Here is a 21,155-nt window from a genome sequence, read left to right on the forward strand (position 1 = left end):
GCTAAACAATCATACTAATCCTAACTTGGACTATCAGCAAGCAAGTGATCTGAAACACTGGGATGACATTTGTTTGCTTATGACAAACAGAACGGTTCAAAACAGAGATGGCCCAATGACAGAAAAATGAAATGAAATGAAAAAACTGCACTCATTAATCGTGACATTCAGCAGTTCTACTTTTCTCTCCTGTTTCTAATTTTGCAATTATTGCAAATAAAAACAATTAACTTTTGACAGTCTTACATTAATCACAATTGGTTAACACTGACAGCCCTAATAATACTAATTTATTACTATTTTTGAAACAGTGCACACTTTCCAGCTTGTGACCTGCCTCGCAGTTCAGTCTATTGATCGGGTCATAGTAGATATGAAACGCCACAATTGAACAATGGATGGACACTTAACAACCACACAGTGAGGGTTAAAAAAAACCAGATCATTGCACTGACTGTATTAAAGAAACACAGAGACAAATGGACACAGAGATCAGGTTCATAACGCTCAGTCAGCAGGCAGAGACCAGTATTGGATTGCATCTGCCAAAAAGGGATAATGCTGAGCTTTTAGCCCATCTTCAAAAGGTGAAATAATGAGGTAGTCTCCCCGATGAAATGTGTGTGTGTGTGCATGTGTGTGTGTGTGTGTGGCTGGCTGTCTGGTGGGATTTTGCACCAGTGGGAGAAGAAGCTGCATGTATGTGCCTGCCTGAGGGTGTGAAGATCGCTCCATTTGTTGGTGATTTTGTTAGCGTGCGTGTGCCTGTGTGCGTGCGTCACTGAGACGGGGAAAGGAAGGAGGGGAGAAGGGGGGAAAAGGAGAAGGTGAAAGAGAGCAAGAAGTAGAGAGAGAGAGAGGGGGAGGGAGGAGTCCAAGGAATGTTTTTCATGACGTAATCCAATCTAAGTGGCTATTTTTCTCGTATAAAACCTCTGTTGCCCTCAGTGAGACCGCTGTCCTCATCTGTCTAAAAGCAATGAGTGAGTCATGCACGCACACACACACACACACACACACACACACACACACACACACACACACACACGCACACACACACACACAGAGTCACGGTGAGTCAGCCCTGATCTGCTATAGACACTCACCTCGATAATGAATAATGGAACAGGGAAAGGCATATAAACTACTCAAATGACACGTGAAGTCGCTGGACGGCAGACATATGGACGATCCTGATGAGACACACGCGCAGTCACGTCGTAATGGAGCATATGGCCAGCCGGACTGCGGGCAGGTGAACAGGTGGATTGTACTTTGACACCCTGAGAATTGGGTTTAATTTGAACATCCAACAGAGACGAGCCGAAGTTTTCTGTATGATCAAACACTTAACCTGTCTTTGTCAATAAAGTTCAACATTTTAGTGAAATACTTGAATCATCTTGTATTTTGCAGTGCGAAAGCCTATAAAGATTCCAAAATCTTAATCTCAGACAACGCTGTCCTCAAAAATATTCTTCTGAAGCCCTCCCATGGCCGACTGACCCCACTCATTACCAGGCTTGTGAGTAAAAATCCTCCCACCTTCCTTCTGCCATCCCCATTCCCCAGAGGTGGCGGTCAGAGAGAGATCATTACTAATCCTCACTTTAAAGTCCCTTCACACCCAACCTGAGCCAACGAGGTAAGGCCGAGCCTGCTTTTCCTCCAGCACAGCCAGCAGCTCGAACCCTTTGGCTACAAATGACGGAGAGAAGCAAGAATAAAGCGTTTATTCCACACAGGATTTCATCTTGGTGATTTTAAACTACGACCACCCGTAACTAGTCACATTTTTCCAGATATTTTTTTTTAACCACAAACAAATGATAGTTTAAAAAAAAAAAATAAATAAAAGGAAGTGATTTTCTGCTTCTGTTCTAATTTCTGCAGTCATGTGCTGAGAAAGGCATGAACAGCTCCAGGGTGATACAGTGAGGTTAGAGACTGATCCCGCGTGAGCGAGGAAGAAAAGAAACAGCAATCCCACTGTCTCCTCTTCTCATATCTCCTCTGTGGCAACAGGAAACATGGACAGGCACAGTCCAAGAGATAAAAACACACATGAAAGACACACAGACACACACACACTGGCCACAAGGGGACTACAAAATTATTTCAATATGCAAATTTCCTCCAGGTTTCAGTTGAATAAGGTCTCCAGTATGTAATTTAGTTGTATCCTGTATTAAATAATCAGTGTCGCTGCTCTTCGGGACATTCAGAAATGACTGAATATGGTTTAGATTTATTTGACACATGATACTGGGTTTAGTAAAAAAAAAAAAAAAAACACACATACACACATTTTAGGACTGTAACACATATGAGTTTGGACTCTTATCAATTTGTAATTATGAATAGTGATAGATGATGGAGGCCTATCTGCTGTGGAGGAGTGAGTCTGCTTGGCATTAATCTATTATTTCCCTAAGGGGACAGTAAAGTGTGTTGTATTGTACTGCTTTGTATACATTTGTAATAGGATATAAATAACTGTGGCACCATGATCAAGAAAAGACAGAAACATTTGGTGAATAGAGCATTATTTAAAAGGTTTCCTGGAGTCGGTCAGAGAAATGCTTTTGCCTTGATGATTTTATCTACCTTTTGATCAAAACAGGCAATCTTTTTAAAGCAAAAATAAACATCTAAAGTCTATGTTTAAAGAATCAGCCCACACAATTTTTGACTCTGTGTGTAAAAAGTGAGTAGAGAAAACCCACATGCTCACAGGGAGAACATGCAAACTCCATACTTCACACATAGAAGCCTGACCTGGACTGTAAGCCACAACGTGTTTGTGATTGGTTGAGAGACAAATGAGCAAAATCAAACCTCCTTGCCTTACGTTAAATTTTCTTCAAAGCACAAATTCCCGCTTTGTGTTTTCCTGGATCATGTTCCAGCTGAACTAACACAACATTGAAAATATAGAGAGATTTATGTATTTGTAAAGGACAGCAGTAGCGACTATGACAAATTTCACATCAAATCCATCTGTGAGTGTCAAACATACGGCCTGTGTTCCAAAGTTGGTTCTTTAGAGGGTCCAGTTGTTGGGAATGACTGTGCAAGTTTGAGCGAAGAAAGCTGTAGAAATCTGAAAGGTGGCCAATCGGGTTTCTGCAAATGCTTTTTTCAGCCTGATCAGAGCCAAAACTCTCAAGACCTGCTCCTATCTTTTGCACTAAAACATTGGATAACGACCAGCCATGTCCCGTACAGCTCCAAGCAGGTTTTTCAGGACTCGGAAAGGAAACCTGGAAAAGGGTTAGGCTCCTGCAATATGCAAAAGACATTGCTGCTCTTCTGGGATGTACTCTGTCCAGAAATGTGCTTTAAGTTAGTCACTCCAAATTTGCCTGTACGTGTGTGAACGTCTGTCCCTTTGTGATGGGTCGACGGCTTGTCCTTCACCTTTGACCCTTCACTGGATAAAGCTTTAAACCTTCTCCTGAAAGTCGTGCATCGCTGCATTTTCAGTGTTCATTACCTTCTGCTAGGAGACAAAGTTGATTAAATCTTGGAAAAGTGAGACCTCTGCAATGCTGATTACAGCTGGGAAACATGAGAGTGTGAAATGCATCAGAGCCTGAATGAGTCTCTGCAGGGAAACTCCTGCCTCAGCTGTCATAATGTCAGCTGGACACACTCGGTCCAGTCCAGGCGTGTGATGTTTATGGTATGGATCCACAATCCCCACTACACAACAGGGCTGATTTTTCATATACATTTAAGTATTACTCAGCAGTTTTGCTTCTGGAGACTCTTTTCAACATTTCTGTCGCAATGCCTCCTCAAGAAACGACCAGGATGATTTGGAAAACAATGTTTTTTTGCTTTTTTTTTCCCGGTAATAACCGACTCATCGTGCTGGCCAGCGTCCAGCCAATGCGGGACCCAGAGAGGAGTGGCAGGGCTCCAGAGCAGGGAGGAGAGGCGCTGCACTGTGTCTTTAAGCTCCAGGCGGAGAGCTCCATCAGGGGGAGTCGCAGCCTGCTGGATCCGTCTCAGTGTGTGTTGGTGCGCTCATTACGCTGGAGGCACCCAGTGTGTGTCAGCGTGTGTGTGTGTGTGTGCGCGCGCGCTATAACGGTGGATGGGCTCTGCTATCTCTCAGCACAGGATGGTTATTTCTGCACTGGAAACGCATGGAGTAGAGTAAAAGACTTGAAAACTGCCTGATCATGAAGTCCCGCTGGGCTGCTTTTGCCTCATATTTCATTTTGTTGCCACTTACAGGTAAGAAAGCCTCTTTTTTAATCATTATTGTGTCTGATGTAAAAAAAAAAAACAAAAAAAAACGTGTTGTGACTTTATTGTGACCTTTTCCTCTTTCATTTCAACTATCATGTATTGTCATGACAGGACAGATTTTATTTCTATCCATTTTTTTTTTTTTTTTTTTACGTTCGAAGTGTTTTTTGTTTCACTTTTGTGGTGTGTATTTTAGAACTGCCAATAATGAAAGCTCTTAGCATTCAATTAGACAAACCGCCGGGAAGCTCTTCTTGCTCCTTCCTGTCTTCTGGATTCACTCGGTGTGTGAAAACGTGGCTGTTTAGTGAAGTTTAACGGTGAAGTTTTAACGGTGCGCGCGCGTCATACCTGTCCGCTCAGGTGCGCAGATCATATCCGGCCTCATTTGCATAACCACAGTTTGGTGGGGATGCCTCACCCTGCAACAGGTGTGTGTGTGTGTGTGTGTGTGTGTGTGTGTGTGTGTGTGTGTGTGTGTGTGTGTGTGTGTGTGTGTGTGTGTGCAGGCCAGATATCCAGGTATTACTGCTGTGTGCGTCTGCTGGTGGTGTGTTTTTTGTTTGAAGATGATCAATTATTTATCCCTGCAAAATGAAAGGGAGTAGGTCTCACCAAGGCAGCGGAAGGAACAAAGAGAGAAAACACACACACACACACACACACACACATCTTCAAACGCACCCTGCGGCACTCTGACATCTAACAACTCTCTGCTGTGATGAGAACTTTTGTTTACAGCCTCAGGTTTTTGTGCTGAACCTTCAACTCATTCAAATGACACTCACTCCCGACTGCCAAATATCCTCTGTAAGAGTCTGCTCAAACACAGATATCGATGTTTCGGGAGGTGGGGGGCATCCACATGCCTCCCTTTTCTTGCTCTCTGAGCTGCACTTGGAGCCCCAAGGCACAACAGTCACATGAAAATCCCGTTCTTGAAGCGGGGCTCATCATGTGGGAGGAACAGTGGAAAGGGAAGAGTTGGAGGCTTGCTGGGAGATGAAACTGGTGCAGAAAATCTTTATTTTAGTTTACTCATCTTAAAGGGATAGATTTAGGGGCTTTAATGCATGATTACTCAGCAGCTGGCCAGCTCATATTTATTGATTGTTCAATTGGTGGTAAGATAGCACTCTCTCCTGAGAGGCTCAGCACCGATCGTAACGTCCTATTTAACCATCACACAGCATGTGTTCTGTTCACGTTTACTGTTCCCTCCGTCCCATAAAACTGAAGTGAATAATCAATGAAATGGTTTGTCAGTTAAATAGAAAATAAGTACTATTCTGATACTTCCATCATCTCCCTCTCAAAACACCGACAGCCTTTCGAATGCTTCTGTTTTTGAGATGCTGTTTTTTGTTGTTTTTTTTTTTTGTCTCATGTGCTTTTATTTTTGTGATTGTGAGTCTCGATGGCACTGGTGTGGAGGTTAGCACTTCACCTGTCAGAGAAACCCCTGGTTTGATTTTGACCATGAGGGCCTTTCTGTGGACTGTTTGCATGTTCTCCCTGTGCATGAATGAGTGACTTCTAAGTATGGATGGATGGATGGATGGAGTCCTTATCAGTCATAAAAGACAGATTGATTGCCTTCTACTTAATGATAAATGACAACAGAATTGCCACTAAAGTAGTTTGAACAAATATGTAATCCAAAGACTATATTGTTGAAAAACATCATCTTTACTTCTTTATACTTTTCCTCTTTAATCCTACCACCCTGTCCATCTCTATTAGTGTTACAGAAAGCTGTATTCAGAAAGAAAACCGCCACGTCTTAGCGTCACTGTTCCTCCTCTTCCAGTGTGGGGCGAGCCGGTTATCTCCCCCAGGGGGCCTCACGTTGTGGTTCCCAAGAGGGGCAAGCTGGAGCTGCGTTGCTATGACAACAGCACCACGTCTGGATCCCCGTCCAGGTTGAGGTGGCAGAAGGAGAAGGCTCGGCGGCTGGAGGGGGAAGCGGAGGAGGGCGGGGTGGCCTATGTCAGGGTGTCCGCCGTGCAGCCGTACCACATGGGGCGATACGTGTGTGTCAACAATGGCACGCTGGAGCACAGCTCCATCTACGTCTACGTGAAAGGTGGGCAGACGTGCCGCCGTGCGTGCGTGTCAGCCGCGCGAACATGTTCATTCACGGCAGGTTTTTTTTTTTTTTAATCTCACCAGACCCCCAGAATCCTTTCCAGCGCACCATGGTGAACATCATCCTGGTGCGAGCGGGTGAAAACGGCATCATTCCCTGTCTCGTGACCGACCCCGAGGTCACGCAGCTGAGCTTGGAGACGTGCGACGGACAGCCCCTGCCCTCTGGTTTGAGTTATCGCAGCAGCCTTCAGAGAGGGATCATCATCAGCAATGCCAGAAAAGAATATGAGGGCTGTTACGTGTGTGTGGGGCAGCTGGATGGAGTCAAAGTGACGTCCAGCCAGTACACTGTGGATGTCCGACTCGGTAAGTAGAAAAGAGTTACCTCTAGATTACTAATATAAAATACTTTACTACTTCAGCCCTCTTTATCTTTTCTATATGATCAGTGCTTTTTACTCACATCCACATTCATGCAAACCCTCCCTCCGTGTGGTGATGGCCTCCATGTGACCTGTGGTTCAGTGTTTTACCAAAGAGCACAATAACACATACAGAAGGGGAAATCAGGGAATCGAACCGCAAAAATCTAGACTGGAGGATGGCTCATTTAGAAAGATGTTTGGAATTGGAAGAAATATAAAGTAACAACACAAAAAAGGTGGTAAAATTACAAATCTTCATAACTATTCACCAAAAATCAGAAGTCTTTAGCCAAATCAGTGTGTTCCCTGCTCCCTTGGACATTAATGCTACAGCATTCATTTTGTTACAAAAATGATTAAAATTCATCAGTTCCACTTCCTCATTGCAGTTGCTGTTTAAAACTCAGAAGTTCAACAAAGTCTGATTTCTCCTTTGGGCTCCGGATCAAAAATATGTCAAGTAGCTGTTTCAGATTGACCACCGTTGCCATCTGTGGAGCAGACTTCCTGTTAAAATTTGACATACAAGTCTTTACAAGCTGTGACCGATCAGGTATGCAAAGTACAGTCCTCGTGTGGTGAATAAAATATACCATGCACGTCTTTCGAAGCGATGTCAGTGGAAAGACTCGGCCTTTCTGTTGTCTGCACTGCATCAGCATTTTCAGACGAGTCTGCAGTGGAAGACTAGACTCTCTGCAATGTCCTCTGGAATGATGGAGGGACTGAGAAGAGAACGAGACACAAGGGAGGGGGGGAGGCAGGATGGAGCGAGGGAGGGAGGAGCCGAGGGATTTCAGTTTCAAACAGAACAAAGCTTTGTAACGGAGCATGAAGCCTGTGTTTGGGTTAAATAGAATTACCGCCGCACAAACACAGCAGCTGAAGTGACGTCTGCGGGCCGCTAATGCTGGAGATTAATCATGTAGCTGATGTGCGGGCCAATATCTGCATATGTACACACTGTGCATCTGTGCACACTCTTGCGAGTATAAACACGCATCAGCGTGTTTGCACAGGGAAGAATTTCTCACAATTGAATGACACCTCAACATTTTCTTCCAGACAAAAATCTTCACATCTCGCTCCGCTTTCATTTTCATGAAAAACCGATTTCATGTTTCAGACGTGCAGCTCACGCTGTGCAAAACAATGAAGTGATCTCAGACTCATGAATAACATGCTGTCTCCTTTATGATATGCTGGTGGAGATAACCTCGTCAATAAACCCTCTGTGGTAATTCTGCCTCTGCATCTCTGATCCAGTGCCAGAAATGCCTCCAGTGATCACACTATCCAGAAAAGACACCGTCATCCTGAGGAAAGGAGAGCAGTTTGAGCTCACCTGCAGCTCCTCCAACGTGAACCCGGACTTCAGTCTCACCTGGGATTTCCCTGCAACAGCGGTGAGAACACTGATGCCAAATGTCAGTTTGCTCCGCCTGTTTTCTTTCTAAGAAAATTTAAAGTCAATATTTAGCTATGGAAAAAAACACTGACACCATTCTGAGTGTTCAATGACAGAAAGGAATATTACCCACAAATCATCGCTCACCTTTGCTTGTTGTTTGCTGGACAGCATCCCAAGGAGACGCAGAACTCCCACATACTTGCCGGTTCCCGTGGTTATCACCGCTCCACATCGCTCACCATCGCAGCCGTCAACCAGTCAGATTCTGGGGTTTACTGCTGCTACGCCCACAATGAGCGCGGCCGCAGCGAGGCGGAGGTTCAGCTGGATGTGCGCGGTGAGTGTTACAGATCGTTTGCCTCAAAACAACTCATCTAATTACTCACATCTGCATCCTTCATTCATGTTTTTTACCACTTTCAGAAAACCCAGACATGCATTGGTAAAACTTGCAAAATCCATACAGAACCGAGGGTGTTCTTGGTGCAAGGCAGGAATTCTAAACAAAAACCATATCACATGGATATCATTGTGATAACAGCAAATTATATCATCACAGAGAAGAAGTCATCAGCAGAAATGCAAAAGCATGAAGGGAAAATGACAGAACAACACATTTATCAAGTTGCTTTGTTTTTGAAATTGTGCTGGTGGGAAATACAGATGCAACTGTGATGGGGGAAATAAAGAGAGAAAAAAACCATCCCAGTCACAGCGGGTGTAAATTAATGAGAAGAGAAAGAAGATTGTTATCAGGGAGCAGAAATCCCAAAGCACAAAGACACAAAAACAAAACAAGTAATCGTTCTCTAATGTCTGTTCTTTTCAGATAAAGGCTTCATCAGCCTGCTGGGGGGTCCGGGTCCGGTCCAGGCGGAGGTTAAAGAGGGGGAGAGTCTGAGTCTCAGGGTACAGTTTGAGGCCCATCCCTCTCCCAGCTCCATATCCTGGTATTACGACGGCAAACGACTCCTCAACACCTCCGAGCACGTTATCACCGTCCACCGCCACAGATACAGGTATGGCCAGTTTACTGTGTGCCGATGCAGCAGAGTTACTGTACGAGCAGATTGGTTTTTTTTTAAATGTGTGTTTGTTTTGTCAGATACACCAGTGAGCTGAGGCTCGTGAGGGTTCTGGGCTCGGAGGGCGGGATCTATAACTTCACAGCCAGTCATGACGACGTCTCTGTTATTCATTCCTTCGGCGTGTATGTCAACAGTAAGTGCTTCTCACCATGTTTGCATTATGTTACCTTATGAAAACTCTGTTATTTGTTTAGTTATATTATTTGTGCAGTTGCTTTAAGGCCACCTGTGTTCATTTTGATTTCATGTCTGTAGAATTGTCTAAAAAGCCAAACTTTCTCAAGATAACTTCAGTTTTCATTAATTGTCAGTTCAGTATGAACTGTCATTAAAAGGCCGCGCAGTTTTCTGTTGCAGTTTTTTAGAGATTCGTAAAGAAGATCTCATGCTTGCATTCATTATATCACTATGTGTTTTTGCACATTGATATTACTAACGTCTGTCCGTTGTCTCTCTGCAAGGCAAGCCTGTTATCATTGCACAGGAAGGGCCTGTGGACGGACAGGTGAGATGCATCGCTGCAGGTTACCCCATCCCGAAAATCAGCTGGTACTTCTGCGAGGTGCCACGCACGAGGTATGTCGCAGGAATCTGCTCAGGAATGAATCTCGCTCCATGTGGTTTAATAATATTTTAGATACAGGATAACAGGACAGGACGATTGTTTGTTTTTGCTGTAGGTTTACAACAGTCAGCTTTAAAAGAAGGTAGATGTTGTAAGTGAAGAAAGTAGAAATACTCCACTAGCTATTTTTTCAGTATCTGAAGTTTTGTGTTGTGCACATTGTTATTCCATAGTTAGTTTTCTTCACTTCTGCTGGTTCTTCACTTTTTTCTTTCCACTTTTATGTCAGTTTTGAAACAAAAAAAAAAAAAACCCAAAACTGTTTAAATATGGAAATTGATACCCCGGCCATCTGACTACAAGACCATTTATTCGTAGGATGATCTCAAACATGACTCATTTTCAGCTGTGTCGTCTCGCAGTTCCTCTGAGAGCAGGGCGATGCTCTGAGGAACAAGATGAACAAGTCGATTAACAGGTTTATGGCGCTTATTGGACTCATTAGCATTCAGACAAACAAACCAAGGCCTGCTTCGACAGTTGGTCAATATAAAGGAAAAACCGATGTAGAAGTATTGAAGGCCGTAGAAGAAGGAATTTCAACAAATTCATTGATCGACAGTACTAAATTTGTTTAGGATTTGAAACCATTAAAAAGAGACAGCCACATTAACCCTTTGTAAAGCACTCATCAAAATGCTTGGGAATTAAAAATACTGTGATTAAGTGATATTTCAAGACTTTAGGACCACCCTTGCGTGCCATTATGTGAAATAAAACCTTTTTAAAAAAACATCAAAGTCACCACAGTTACACAAATGACGCATTTCTGCTGGCTATAATCTACTGAGTATTAAATGAGGCTGGAAATGGCCACATGTTTGAAAATGTACCATTGAGACCCTTTTTAGTGCTAAAGCACAACTTTTTTTATTTTATATTTTCAGATTAAATACATCAGTCTGGTACACCGACTGTGACGAAGTTATGCTTCACCGAAGGAAATGGGTCTAAACATTACTGCAGCATCTGCCTCGGTGTTTCGCACAACAATTTAATCCTGTTTTCTTTGACTTTCATGCATTGAGAGTCATTATTTGAAAGAAACACAAGGAATGCTGCAGTCACCAAATACAGTCACTCAATAAAGAAACAACAGCAGCATGTGCAGACAAACAAAGAGCTCTACAATATGTCAATATTTATGAATATGGATGGAGAAGAGGGCTCAAAGGAAGAGGAGAAAATCGGCTCACAGTAGAGGGAAATGAACTAATATAATTAAAACATTTTCCTCGATAAGTGTTTAAATTCCATGCCAGTTGTCTCTCCTATTGATCATTTTGAGTTGTGAATCCTGAGAGCTACATACTGTAAGATACCTGATTGTTTAAATATTAAAAAAAAACAAAAAAAACAAATCTGATTGTAACTTCTTCTGTTTTGACCCAACAGGTGCTCCCAACTTCCGAATGCCACCCAGTGGGAGAGCCCGGAGGTGGCCGTGCTGACGGAGTCGCCCTACGGCAAGAGCGAGGTGGAGAGCCGGCTGAATGTCAGCAAGGAGCACGCTCACTTCCACACCCTGGAGTGTGTGGCGTCTACGGAAGGGGAAGAGGCCTACAAACTGTTCTCAATCAGCGGTATGACACACACACACACACACACATACACACGCATTCAGTATAGATTATATACCCCCACAGACAGGGCTAATACTCGGGCGGCTCTCGTGTCTCGGGAGGGGTTTATCTCTTACACCATACCATGAAGATGTTGTATTAGTACACACAGACACACAAACCCATTGACCCTTTGTCTGCTGAGGCCAGGTGTGCTGTAACTGGGTACAGATTGAATGAGATTAGTGCATGCTGACGGTGCAGGGTAGGATTATGAGACTTGCTAATCCCCGTCGCACAAACAAACACCACTGCTGCAGATGTCTGTCTTAACTGTGAAGGGAGAGGATGTGTCCGTTTGTCTCCGTGCACGCACGTGCGAATGTTTTTGTAACTACCAGAGAAACCCTGCTGATACTCCAGTGTGTGTGTGTGTGTGTGTGTGTGTGTGCGTGTGGGTTTATCTGCAGAACGCATCGTCCCCCATAAACTCTTCACGCCTCTTCTCATCGGGATGGTGGCTACTGGCGCCTTGCTCAGTCTCACTCTGATGGTGCTGATCTATAAGTACATGCAGGTAAGACAGAGAAGAAAAAGAAAGCACACACATGCACTACAGTTACTAATATTTTAACCCGAGTGACCGTATGGCCATAAATCACACAGCGGCTGTATTTTTCTATGGCCGTCAATTTCTTTGGAACCCATGGATTACCTTTAAAGCTCAAGTCATAAATATTAAATCAAGTTCATGGAGCAGCATCGATATACAATTGGCATCATGGAAAAGTGAACGGCTGCACTTGTTTCTGGCAGCGAGCCCATTCTTATTTACCAGTGACGCATGCCTCCATCCTGTCAACAGCAAGGTAAAGTCAGAGACATCGTCCCTTCTGCGTTGATATCGTACAGGGAAGAGTTAATACGGGCCTTTTTTCTTCAGCATGAATGCGTCGTGATGAATTTGAAGCGAACCAATCAACCATTCGGAGCGCGCTGTATTTAAAGGGCGTTTTGATACTCCGATCACGCCTGAGCCATTAATTCACTTACATTAATTTATCCCCCACCCCTCCCCTGCGCGCCCGCCACTTCCATCGCACTCAGATGAGTCAGACTCCTCGGGAATCGGTTCATGAATCTGCAGAGGGGTCGTCGGGGAAAAGTCCCAACATACTCTGACAATTGAAGTGTACAGAGACATGGATATGAACTATACATGACATTGTCACAGTCCAGAGAAGCTTTTCTCTGCATTAATCTGAATCCTCTTATCTTCCATTTCCTCAACAGAAACCAAAGTTTCAGATCCAGTGGAAGGTCATCGAGAGTATTCATGGGAACAACTACACATACATCGACACCAGCCAGCTGCCGTATGACTCCAAGTGGGAGTTTTCCAGGCAGAAGTTGCGTTTCGGTACGACGGCTTCCATGTGTACGAGCAACGTGTCCAGGAATGTTTCAGTAACAATACACTTCCTCCTGTGTACTTCAAGGTAAAACTCTGGGCTCGGGAGCATTTGGGAAGGTTGTGAGGGCCACAGCGTACGGACTGTGCTCGGCGGACACCGTCACAACCGTCGCTGTGAAGATGCTGAAACGTAAGTCTGCAGTCCAGCCGTTCTCTTTTACTGCATCCCTGTGTGGCTTAAGACGAGAAAGTAATCAGTTACTGGAACCATGTCCTCCTAAGGTTTAAAGTTTCCAACCTGATTTACTCCTGGACATCTAGAAGGGCGGGCGGCTTTGCTGCACCAATACCTGCCCAAGTCTTACTCACTGTAGGCATGTAATGCGTAACTTTGCTATATTATTTAAGTCCAACACAAGTCTCCAACATTCTCCTCCGCCTGCGTTTATGAATTTACCTGTCTGTATCTATGTGCTTGTCCTGCGATGGACTTAGACGATGAACCCTGTCTTCACCATTAGTCACCTCGTTTGAAGCCGTATAGTGGATAAACGGCTGTTTAAACATTTATTGATGTGCAACACTTTGCAATGAATCGTCACGCTTTTAAAGGCGTCTCGAACACAAATCAACAAGCACGTCTACTGAGGAACGCAGAGCTGCAGATAATTAGACATCTGAAGCATTGCAAGTCACTGCTGAGCATCATTAGACCAGAACAAACAAGTGTCGTAATTAAGCCACAGTATTATGTGTGTAGTGATGATAGCAATAAAGACATGAATAACATTAAAGAGGTGATCAATTCCACAAATATTAGCAAGTTGTTCTAGTCTGGAGGATTTTTTTTTTTTTTTTAATGGCAGATCTGTTGTGATTTTGGAGACAAACAGAAAAATGTATGTAAGACATTGTTCAAGAACTCCACCACTCTCTGCCATTCATGCATGAATATAATGCATCCTTAATCAATAGGGAGGACGTTTAACGTTTAACCTGTTCCAAAAGATGTGTCGCTCTCAAATGGTTGTATTTTGAGCCGTTTTGTCACTGAGTGTGTTGCTGTCGTGACTTCAGCCAACGCTCACTCCACGGAGAAGGAGGCGCTCATGTCGGAGCTGAAGGTCCTCATTTATCTGGGAAACCACATGAACACCGTCAACCTGCTGGGAGCGTGCACCATCGGAGGTGAGAGCTGTAAAAGCACTTAGTTCACTCGGCAGGAAAGTCGGATGTTTTCGATGGAATCTCTACTCTGGACCTCTTGCATCAGCCCTGCTATCTCTCCTATCTAATCTATTATTGGTATTGGTTACTGATTGACTATCTTCAGTGTGTGTCTGCGAGACGGACTAGAGAAAGTAGACAGATACGCTCATGTGCTGACTTGCTGCTTTGCACAATCAATGCCGGCCATTTATTAAAAACCAGATATTGGACAGTCAGTATCATCCAGCTCTGGACGTGACGCCGTTTGTCTTGTCAAAATTTTACAGCGCTGTCAATCAATACTGTTTATCTGTCTAGACCTCGGTATTGATGATAATGCAGCGTTTTGATTGGATTCAACACAAACGTATGCGGATGCGTCGTTTACAGGGTAACACCTGCCCACTTGATGGTTATTTTGTGACGGCGAGGCATGAAAAATCTTTATTCGCAGTTATTCGGGACTGAGCGATTCGCTCAGCAAGTAGCGGCGACAGTATTGACGAGCTTTTAGTTACGGCGATAACCACGCAGAGTGAATCTCCATCACACCTTCTTCCCTGCGCCAAAGATAGTTGTTAAAATCAATTGTTTCCGTCCTTTCAGCGCAGCCCGGCAGATCCAGTACTGTCATGTTTCGTGTCATATCTCATTGTTAGATGCTGTCATTATTTGAAAACCAGTGCCTGAGGTTTTTTTTTTTTTTGGTTTTATTTTCCCTCTGCATCCTGCCAGGCCCAATTTTGGTGATCACTGAGTACTGTTGCTATGGCGACCTCCTCAACTTCCTGCGAAGAAAACGAGAGTCCTTCCTAAACTCCCAGGTTGGAGATGGTTACTATCGCAACGTCCTGAACCAAGCGGAGAACTCAAGGTGTGTTTGTGCACGTGCTGAACCCGTGACTGCAGCTGAAAGTTGCTCCTTTCTGTACTTACATGCCTGTGTGTGTGTGTGTGTGTGTGTGTTTTTGTGTGTAGTCGAGATGCAGCCGGTTCAGATTATATGCCCATGCATCCCTCTGAGAAGGAACGTTCGTCTCATTCAGGTACAAACTCTCCCACTCTGCTTTTCCAAATTCCAGTGCAGCGCAGCATTAAGACGTCCGTATAAACCCCGGGTTCATGTTTCAGAGCTGACTGTGCAATCTCCTTCCAGATGACATTGACGAGCTGTCTCTGGACTCGGAAGATCTCCTCAGTTTTTCCTACCAGGTGGCCAAAGGGATGGAGTACGTTACTTCCAGGAATGTAAGGCTTTTACACACTGTGTTAATATTTATAGAGTAGGAATAGATTTTAAAGAGCTTCTGCTGGTATGTAAATCATGTTGTGGCTTCAGGCCAGCTTTCATGAAGAAACCTTGCAGTCAGCACATCGTGGAGAAACGGCCAGTGAAGACGAATCCGCTGCCAGTCTCATAGTCCACAGCCGTGCACCCTAAAAACGGCTCCATTTAATTATTTCAGATTCATAAAAATTATACTTTCAGTTACAGAGAGTTAGTGCAATAACAGCTTGGAGTTCCTATAGCTGAACTATGGCTGCCTTGTACTCTGACCGCTCTCATATATCGTGAAAAGATGCCTGATAAACCCGTCGTGCTCTAAACGTTCAGCTCGAAGCAGCCAAAAGATAAAATTAGCAACTATCTGATGAACATAATGGAGCATTTGGCCACGAGAGAAGAACTGGTGGAGATCCAACCAGAGCTATAGTAGGAACAATACTGTGAGAATAAAACCCAAATCCTGACAATAAAACTGAAATAGAATTTTAATAGTGAAGCCAAAATTCTTGAATTTGAATTATCTACAAAATGTATTTGGACATTTCCACTTCATTCCCCAAATGCTATATATATATATATATATATATATATATATATATATATATATATATATATATATATATATATATATATATATATATATATATATATATATATATATATATAATATATTTTATATAGTGAAAGTTCATCATTTCACTTTAGTTCAACTAAAAACTCAAAGTGAAACTCATTATCTGTCACAATATTCAGCTTCCTCCTGAACAAAGATGCACACACACATGTTGAAATTTAAGTGTAGATTTACACTCATGAATTAGTGGGGGGAAACTGGAGAACCTCCACCGACACGTCCAGAGGAACGACATGCAAACTCCACTCAGAAAGAACCGCAAGCGAGCAACGCACTGCGCTAACCCTTTTACACACAATCTCTGAGTGGATGTTTGTGAACTTTAAATTATACCTGAAAACCTTCATTTCCTCCTCTCAGGCTGGGATCAGTTGAAACATACATTTCTTTTATCGATTGCTGAACATTCTGTCTAGACTGATTTCCACGTGTTGTTTTCTTCCGTATTTTTCCCCCGATTTCCACGTGAGACAGCAGTAGGCCGTGTACAGTATTCACTTTATCATCGGTCATCACCCTTTTCAAGGAAACCATACCGTATTAAAACCTCGTAACATTTCATCATGACTCCTTTGTGAGGCGAGGCAGGCGATCCTCGGCCAATACGCGGAGATTACAGTGCTGGGAGCTGAATGTAACGCTCAGATGAGAAGCTCTGATTAGTAATATGACCCAGTCCATGCAACAAAACTGACTTTAGCTACTTTGTTTTATTGAGCTGAACCAGATTTCTTTCTCACAGACACAAATGGGCGACAGACGCAGAGAACTGTTGAGATGATTTTTTTTTCTTAGACAACAGCCCCTTTTATTAAACAGTGTGAGAAACATCCTTGGTCACACAGCAACAAACAGCACACATTTATGTTTCAGCCGCTTTTTTTGCCAAATAAAAAACAACAAAAGTGGCTGAAACTTTTACTGTATTTAATCATTTTTCTTTATTTTAATCATTTACTTACATGTTATAGATAAGAAACAGCCCTGCAGCATTTTACTCTTGAAAAAGTGAAGAGAACAGTAAAACCTAATAACTGGCTTCTCCAATTCATCTAATTTAATTTGGTTTTATGGTGTTGGTTTTTCTTCTTTTTTTTTTTTTTTTTTATAAAAGCGTGAGTTTGCCTCTTGTGTTTGCAGGGTTTGTGGCAGTCTCCTCTCGGCTGACCGCACTCGCATGTGTGTGCTGTGAATCATTCGCTGCAGAAACCGGTTACAGTGTCAATACTCATTTCCTTGTTTGTTTTGCTCCTGTGTGTGTGTGTGTGTGTGTGTGTGTGTGTGTGTGTGTGTCTGCTTCTGCAGTGCATCCATAGGGACATTGCAGCCAGAAACATTCTGCTGACTCACGGCAGGGTGGCGAAGATCTGTGACTTTGGCTTGGCGCGAGACATCAACACCGACGCCAGCTACGTGCTCCGCGGCAATGTGAGTCTGTCTCTCTCTGCTTCTCTCCCTTTGTTTCTCCTTCATCCCTCGTCCTCCTCCTCCCTTGCTCTCTTTGTTCAGTCTCTGTCAATTGGGGGGGGGGGGGGACACTTCCTCTCTGCAAATTGAGAAAATCAAACTCCCACACATGTTTCACCTCGCTGTGCTGGAACTCCACTACTACAATGCATGCACCACTTAGATGCAAATGATTCCACATCCCTGCTGCTAAACTATCATGAACCAAATCCATTCTGGTTGTTCGCATTAGGTTAAACAGTTCCTGATGAAATTTGAGCATTTTCAGGAGTTATTTGTACTCGTCTGCAGAATATCAAGAGAGGAAAATTCACAGTTGACATTATTCATTGGCTATTGTGCTTTACGTGGCAATTTAACTAAACGAGTTATGCATTCCTATGACAGACAAAAGAAGTAGCAAGTTCTTTTTCATCCCTTCAAAATGTTGTAATTAGCAGCATCTGAATCCTGTTTCACTCAGTGAGAGAAGCTTATATTTTTCACTGCGCTGTTTGAAGAACGTCCACATTTTAGACCGTGCATTTATATGAATAAAGATGAGAGATCAAAGCTGTCCTTCTTGCAGGCTCGTCTGCCGGTGAAGTGGATGTCCCCCGAGAGCATTTTCGACTGCGTCTACACCTTCGAGAGTGACGTGTGGTCCTATGGCATCCTCCTCTGGGAAATCTTCTCTCTGGGTAACATTTCCAGTCAGAGATGAGCTGTTCGGTCTGTTTCGTATTGTCCGAGCTGACATTATCATCCATAAGAGCTGACCGGGGCCTTTATTAGAGGCTCTGCAGCAGCAGCAGCAGCAGCAGCAGCATCACTTTGTGAAGTCAGTCGTAGAAAATCACATCAGGCAGCTGCAGGAAGCAGCAGCTCTGTACGATGTGTTATTACTATGTACAATAATGTTGTTTCTTCATGAAGGATTTTCTATATGTGTTTTTTTTTAGGCAATAGCCCGTATCCTGGGATGCAGGTGGATTCTACGTTTTATAAGAGGATTCAAGAAGGCTATAGGATGAACAGGCCTGAGTTTGCTCCGAATGAGATGTAAGTTTGTATTGATAGCCGAGAGTGAGTTTATTTAAGTGTTACAGCGAAACATAATCTGTGTAATATGTTGGCATTTACTGGCTTGATTTGGTTGTCTTTGTTTATTTAATGTACCTGACTAATCCTCATGAAACGTCTCTCCTCTGTAGATACGACATCATGCTGTCCTGCTGGAGCCACGACCCTGTCAAGAGGCCGTCCTTCAGAAAACTGGTGGAGAGGACTGAACTGCTGCTGTCAGAAAACACCAAGAACGTAAGAAATGCTTTCTTTAAGCTATTTTTCCAGCTGAGAAACTGAATAGTAGGTACTTTTTGTTAAATCATTTCACTCCGATCCTGTCACTGCTGACAGGATTTGGCACATTTCTCATAAACCATAACTAGTGTCTAGACTCTTGGAGCATTTATAAGAGCTAGAAAATTAGAATATTACCACTAAGCAGAGTAGTGCCTCGTGACTATATTAATTATAAGAAGTGCAGCTACAGTTACCTAAAGTTATGATACTTAAATTTAATTTAACCTTTACAGCAGGAAGTAAAGAAATGTATCTCCCATGATTATCAGAAGAACGTATAAAATCTTTTCTTTGTATAAAATCAAGGTTTCCAGTTGTCACGCACTGAATCAAACTCCCTTCATTAATGGGAAAGTCGCACCATTTTAACTGGAGCCCCTAAACTGCAGAGTGAATGTGAGTGTGTGTGGTTGTGTGTCGCTCTGATATCAATGCCAGAAAATTCCAAAGCTAAAAGAAAATACAGATAAAGACCTTTCAAAGGATGTCAACAACATAAGTCTGTGTTGTTCCCCAGGTGTACCTGACGCTGAGCAATGCCCCGGGTCACCCGGAGCAGCAGAGGGCGCCGTCGCGACGCCTCAGCTCGGTCTGCAGCACAACAGCCCCCAACCAGCCTTTACTGCAGCACACGGCCGACGTCTTCCTGGACTACGTCTGACACGAACACGCCGCCACCCGTGACACAACCCTCCCCTACCTCCCTGATCGTTGTCGCTGACCCCCTCCCCCCCACCCCCAACCCCCCCACTCCACTACTAACATCACTCAGACTAACTCCTGCGGGCTGGCCTTGCTGCGTCTCTCACACAAACACGCACAGTCGGATAACACGCCTAACAGCGGCCTGCTCCGGGCCCTCAGCCTGCGCCCGCTCCTCTCGTCGGTGTATTGATCTCTGCGCTCGGTATTTCAGGTGCACGTCTCTATATATAAAGCTGACTCCTCACAGGCTGCGGCGCCCATCAGCAAGTGGGAGGAGTTCTGTCTCGCATCAGCCTTAGATTACATCTCAAGACGCCTTGTGGGAAAAAGACAAAAGGCGACAAGTACTTGTACATAAATGACTGGAGGGGAGATTATGTCGGATCGGGGAGTGTCGGGATGACAATGCTGTAATATATGTATTGAATTTGTTTGCTGCTGTGTAAGAATGTTGTTGACATTTTCGGAAATCTACGCTCACCACGAGAACATGCAGTCTCGCATTATTAATGTTCTCGTCGACCTCTCAGCGGAAACATTTCCCAAACTGTCAATACTTGGGTTTTGTCTTCATAACTGGATTGGTGGGTGTTTTTCTCCCCACAAACAAACTTAAAAACTTGCTGTGGAAAGGCCGTATGATGAGAACGACTTCTGTCAAAGGTCATCTTCAAGAAGCCTGAAGTGTCTTTGAACAGAAACAAATGAGCCATGATGAAGAGGCATGCAAGTGATAATCGCTGATATAAAAACAACAACTATAGAGCCATAAGTTACACGAACACTGAATCCCACCTGTGTGCTGAAAGCTTTCCAAATACAGTGACTTATCCTAGGCTAACCGGTGTATCGCTGTCTGTACGTTATGGATCAACTTGTCGTCTTTAGCAAAGCCGCCATGGCCAGAGGTTTAGGACTGTTAGAGTGCTTTTTCCTTGATTTCTGTTGGACATGTATGCAATGTAAATACAATAGAGATGTGCCTTTAGATTTCCTTTTTTCTTTTCTTTTTTTTAATATTGGATACGTTCGTGACTGTAAATGTTGACGGGGTGGGAAGAGGAGCACTTCTGCTCTCTGGTTTTGAGGTTCCTGCAGTTTTGATACAGTTGGTTTTGACTTGTTATAATAAAGGAAGTACCTGTGATGGTAGAAACAACTGAGAAGTGTGTGTTGCATGATGTTTAGGAGAGGTTCATCGCTTGACCCTGTAACACACATTCCCTGCAGCTCTCCCACGCCCCCTAGTGGAGTCCTGTCCCACACAGCTTCAGGTTCATTCCACTGAAGTTTCTCCAATTCAGTTTCGAAACCACAGCAAGAAACTTCACAACTGCAGCAAATGTCACGTTTAATATTTTTGCAACTGTTTTTATTTTTCAAATTGACCAAGAGGGGGGGAGGAGGGGGGGGGGGGGGGGGGGGGCGGGGGGGGTTTATAATAATAGCAAACATTTTGCTTCAAAATATTGATTATTATGACATTTGACTTTGGGGTAGATAAAGGAGCACAGTCGAAGAGCATAAGAAGGGATATACATACATACAGTACAGGTAAGCATAGCACCATTTTACACTGAATACTGGTGTTTTTAGCTTTTGTGTATGTGTACAGTATTATACTAGTACTAG

General features: G+C 43.6%; 1 protein-coding gene across 2 annotated transcripts; it reads left to right on the top strand.

Moving 5' to 3' along the window:
* Positions 1-4,031: 4,031 nt before the first annotated feature.
* On the top strand, positions 4,032-20,682 carry kitb (KIT proto-oncogene, receptor tyrosine kinase b). 2 transcript variants are annotated; one of them, XM_030093068.1, is made up of 21 exons: positions 4,032-4,245; positions 6,071-6,346; positions 6,433-6,717; positions 8,043-8,203; positions 8,356-8,524; positions 9,017-9,206; positions 9,293-9,408; positions 9,737-9,851; positions 11,296-11,483; positions 11,933-12,039; positions 12,756-12,882; positions 12,962-13,066; positions 13,954-14,064; positions 14,821-14,959; positions 15,064-15,131; positions 15,242-15,333; positions 17,313-17,435; positions 18,043-18,154; positions 18,416-18,515; positions 18,668-18,773; positions 19,336-20,682. In XM_030093068.1, exons 1-21 carry the CDS (start codon positions 4,191-4,193, stop codon positions 19,477-19,479), a joined length of 2,889 nt encoding a protein of 962 aa, XP_029948928.1. In that variant the 5' UTR covers positions 4,032-4,190; the 3' UTR covers positions 19,480-20,682. The 2 variants fall into 2 exon arrangements, with proteins under 2 accessions (XP_029948928.1, XP_029948929.1); XM_030093069.1 differs by having other exon boundaries at positions 8,043-8,182.
* The last annotated feature ends 473 nt before the right edge of the window (positions 20,683-21,155 follow it).

Source organism: Salarias fasciatus, chromosome 6 (assembly GCF_902148845.1).
Source record: "Salarias fasciatus chromosome 6, fSalaFa1.1, whole genome shotgun sequence".
NCBI classification, from domain to species: domain Eukaryota; kingdom Metazoa; phylum Chordata; class Actinopteri; order Blenniiformes; family Blenniidae; genus Salarias; species Salarias fasciatus.

Excerpts from the sequence above, each read along its gene's own strand:
- kitb (XM_030093068.1), top strand. The coding sequence starts at position 4,191 with ATGAAGTCCCGCTGGGCTGCTTTTGCCTCATATTTCATTTTGTTGCCA. Across the intron at positions 14,065-14,820 it reads GGGAGCGTGCACCATCGGAG|GCCCAATTTTGGTGATCACT; the intron begins GTGAGAGCTGTA and ends GCATCCTGCCAG. Across the intron at positions 18,155-18,415 it reads CTGGGAAATCTTCTCTCTGG|GCAATAGCCCGTATCCTGGG; the intron begins GTAACATTTCCA and ends GTTTTTTTTTAG.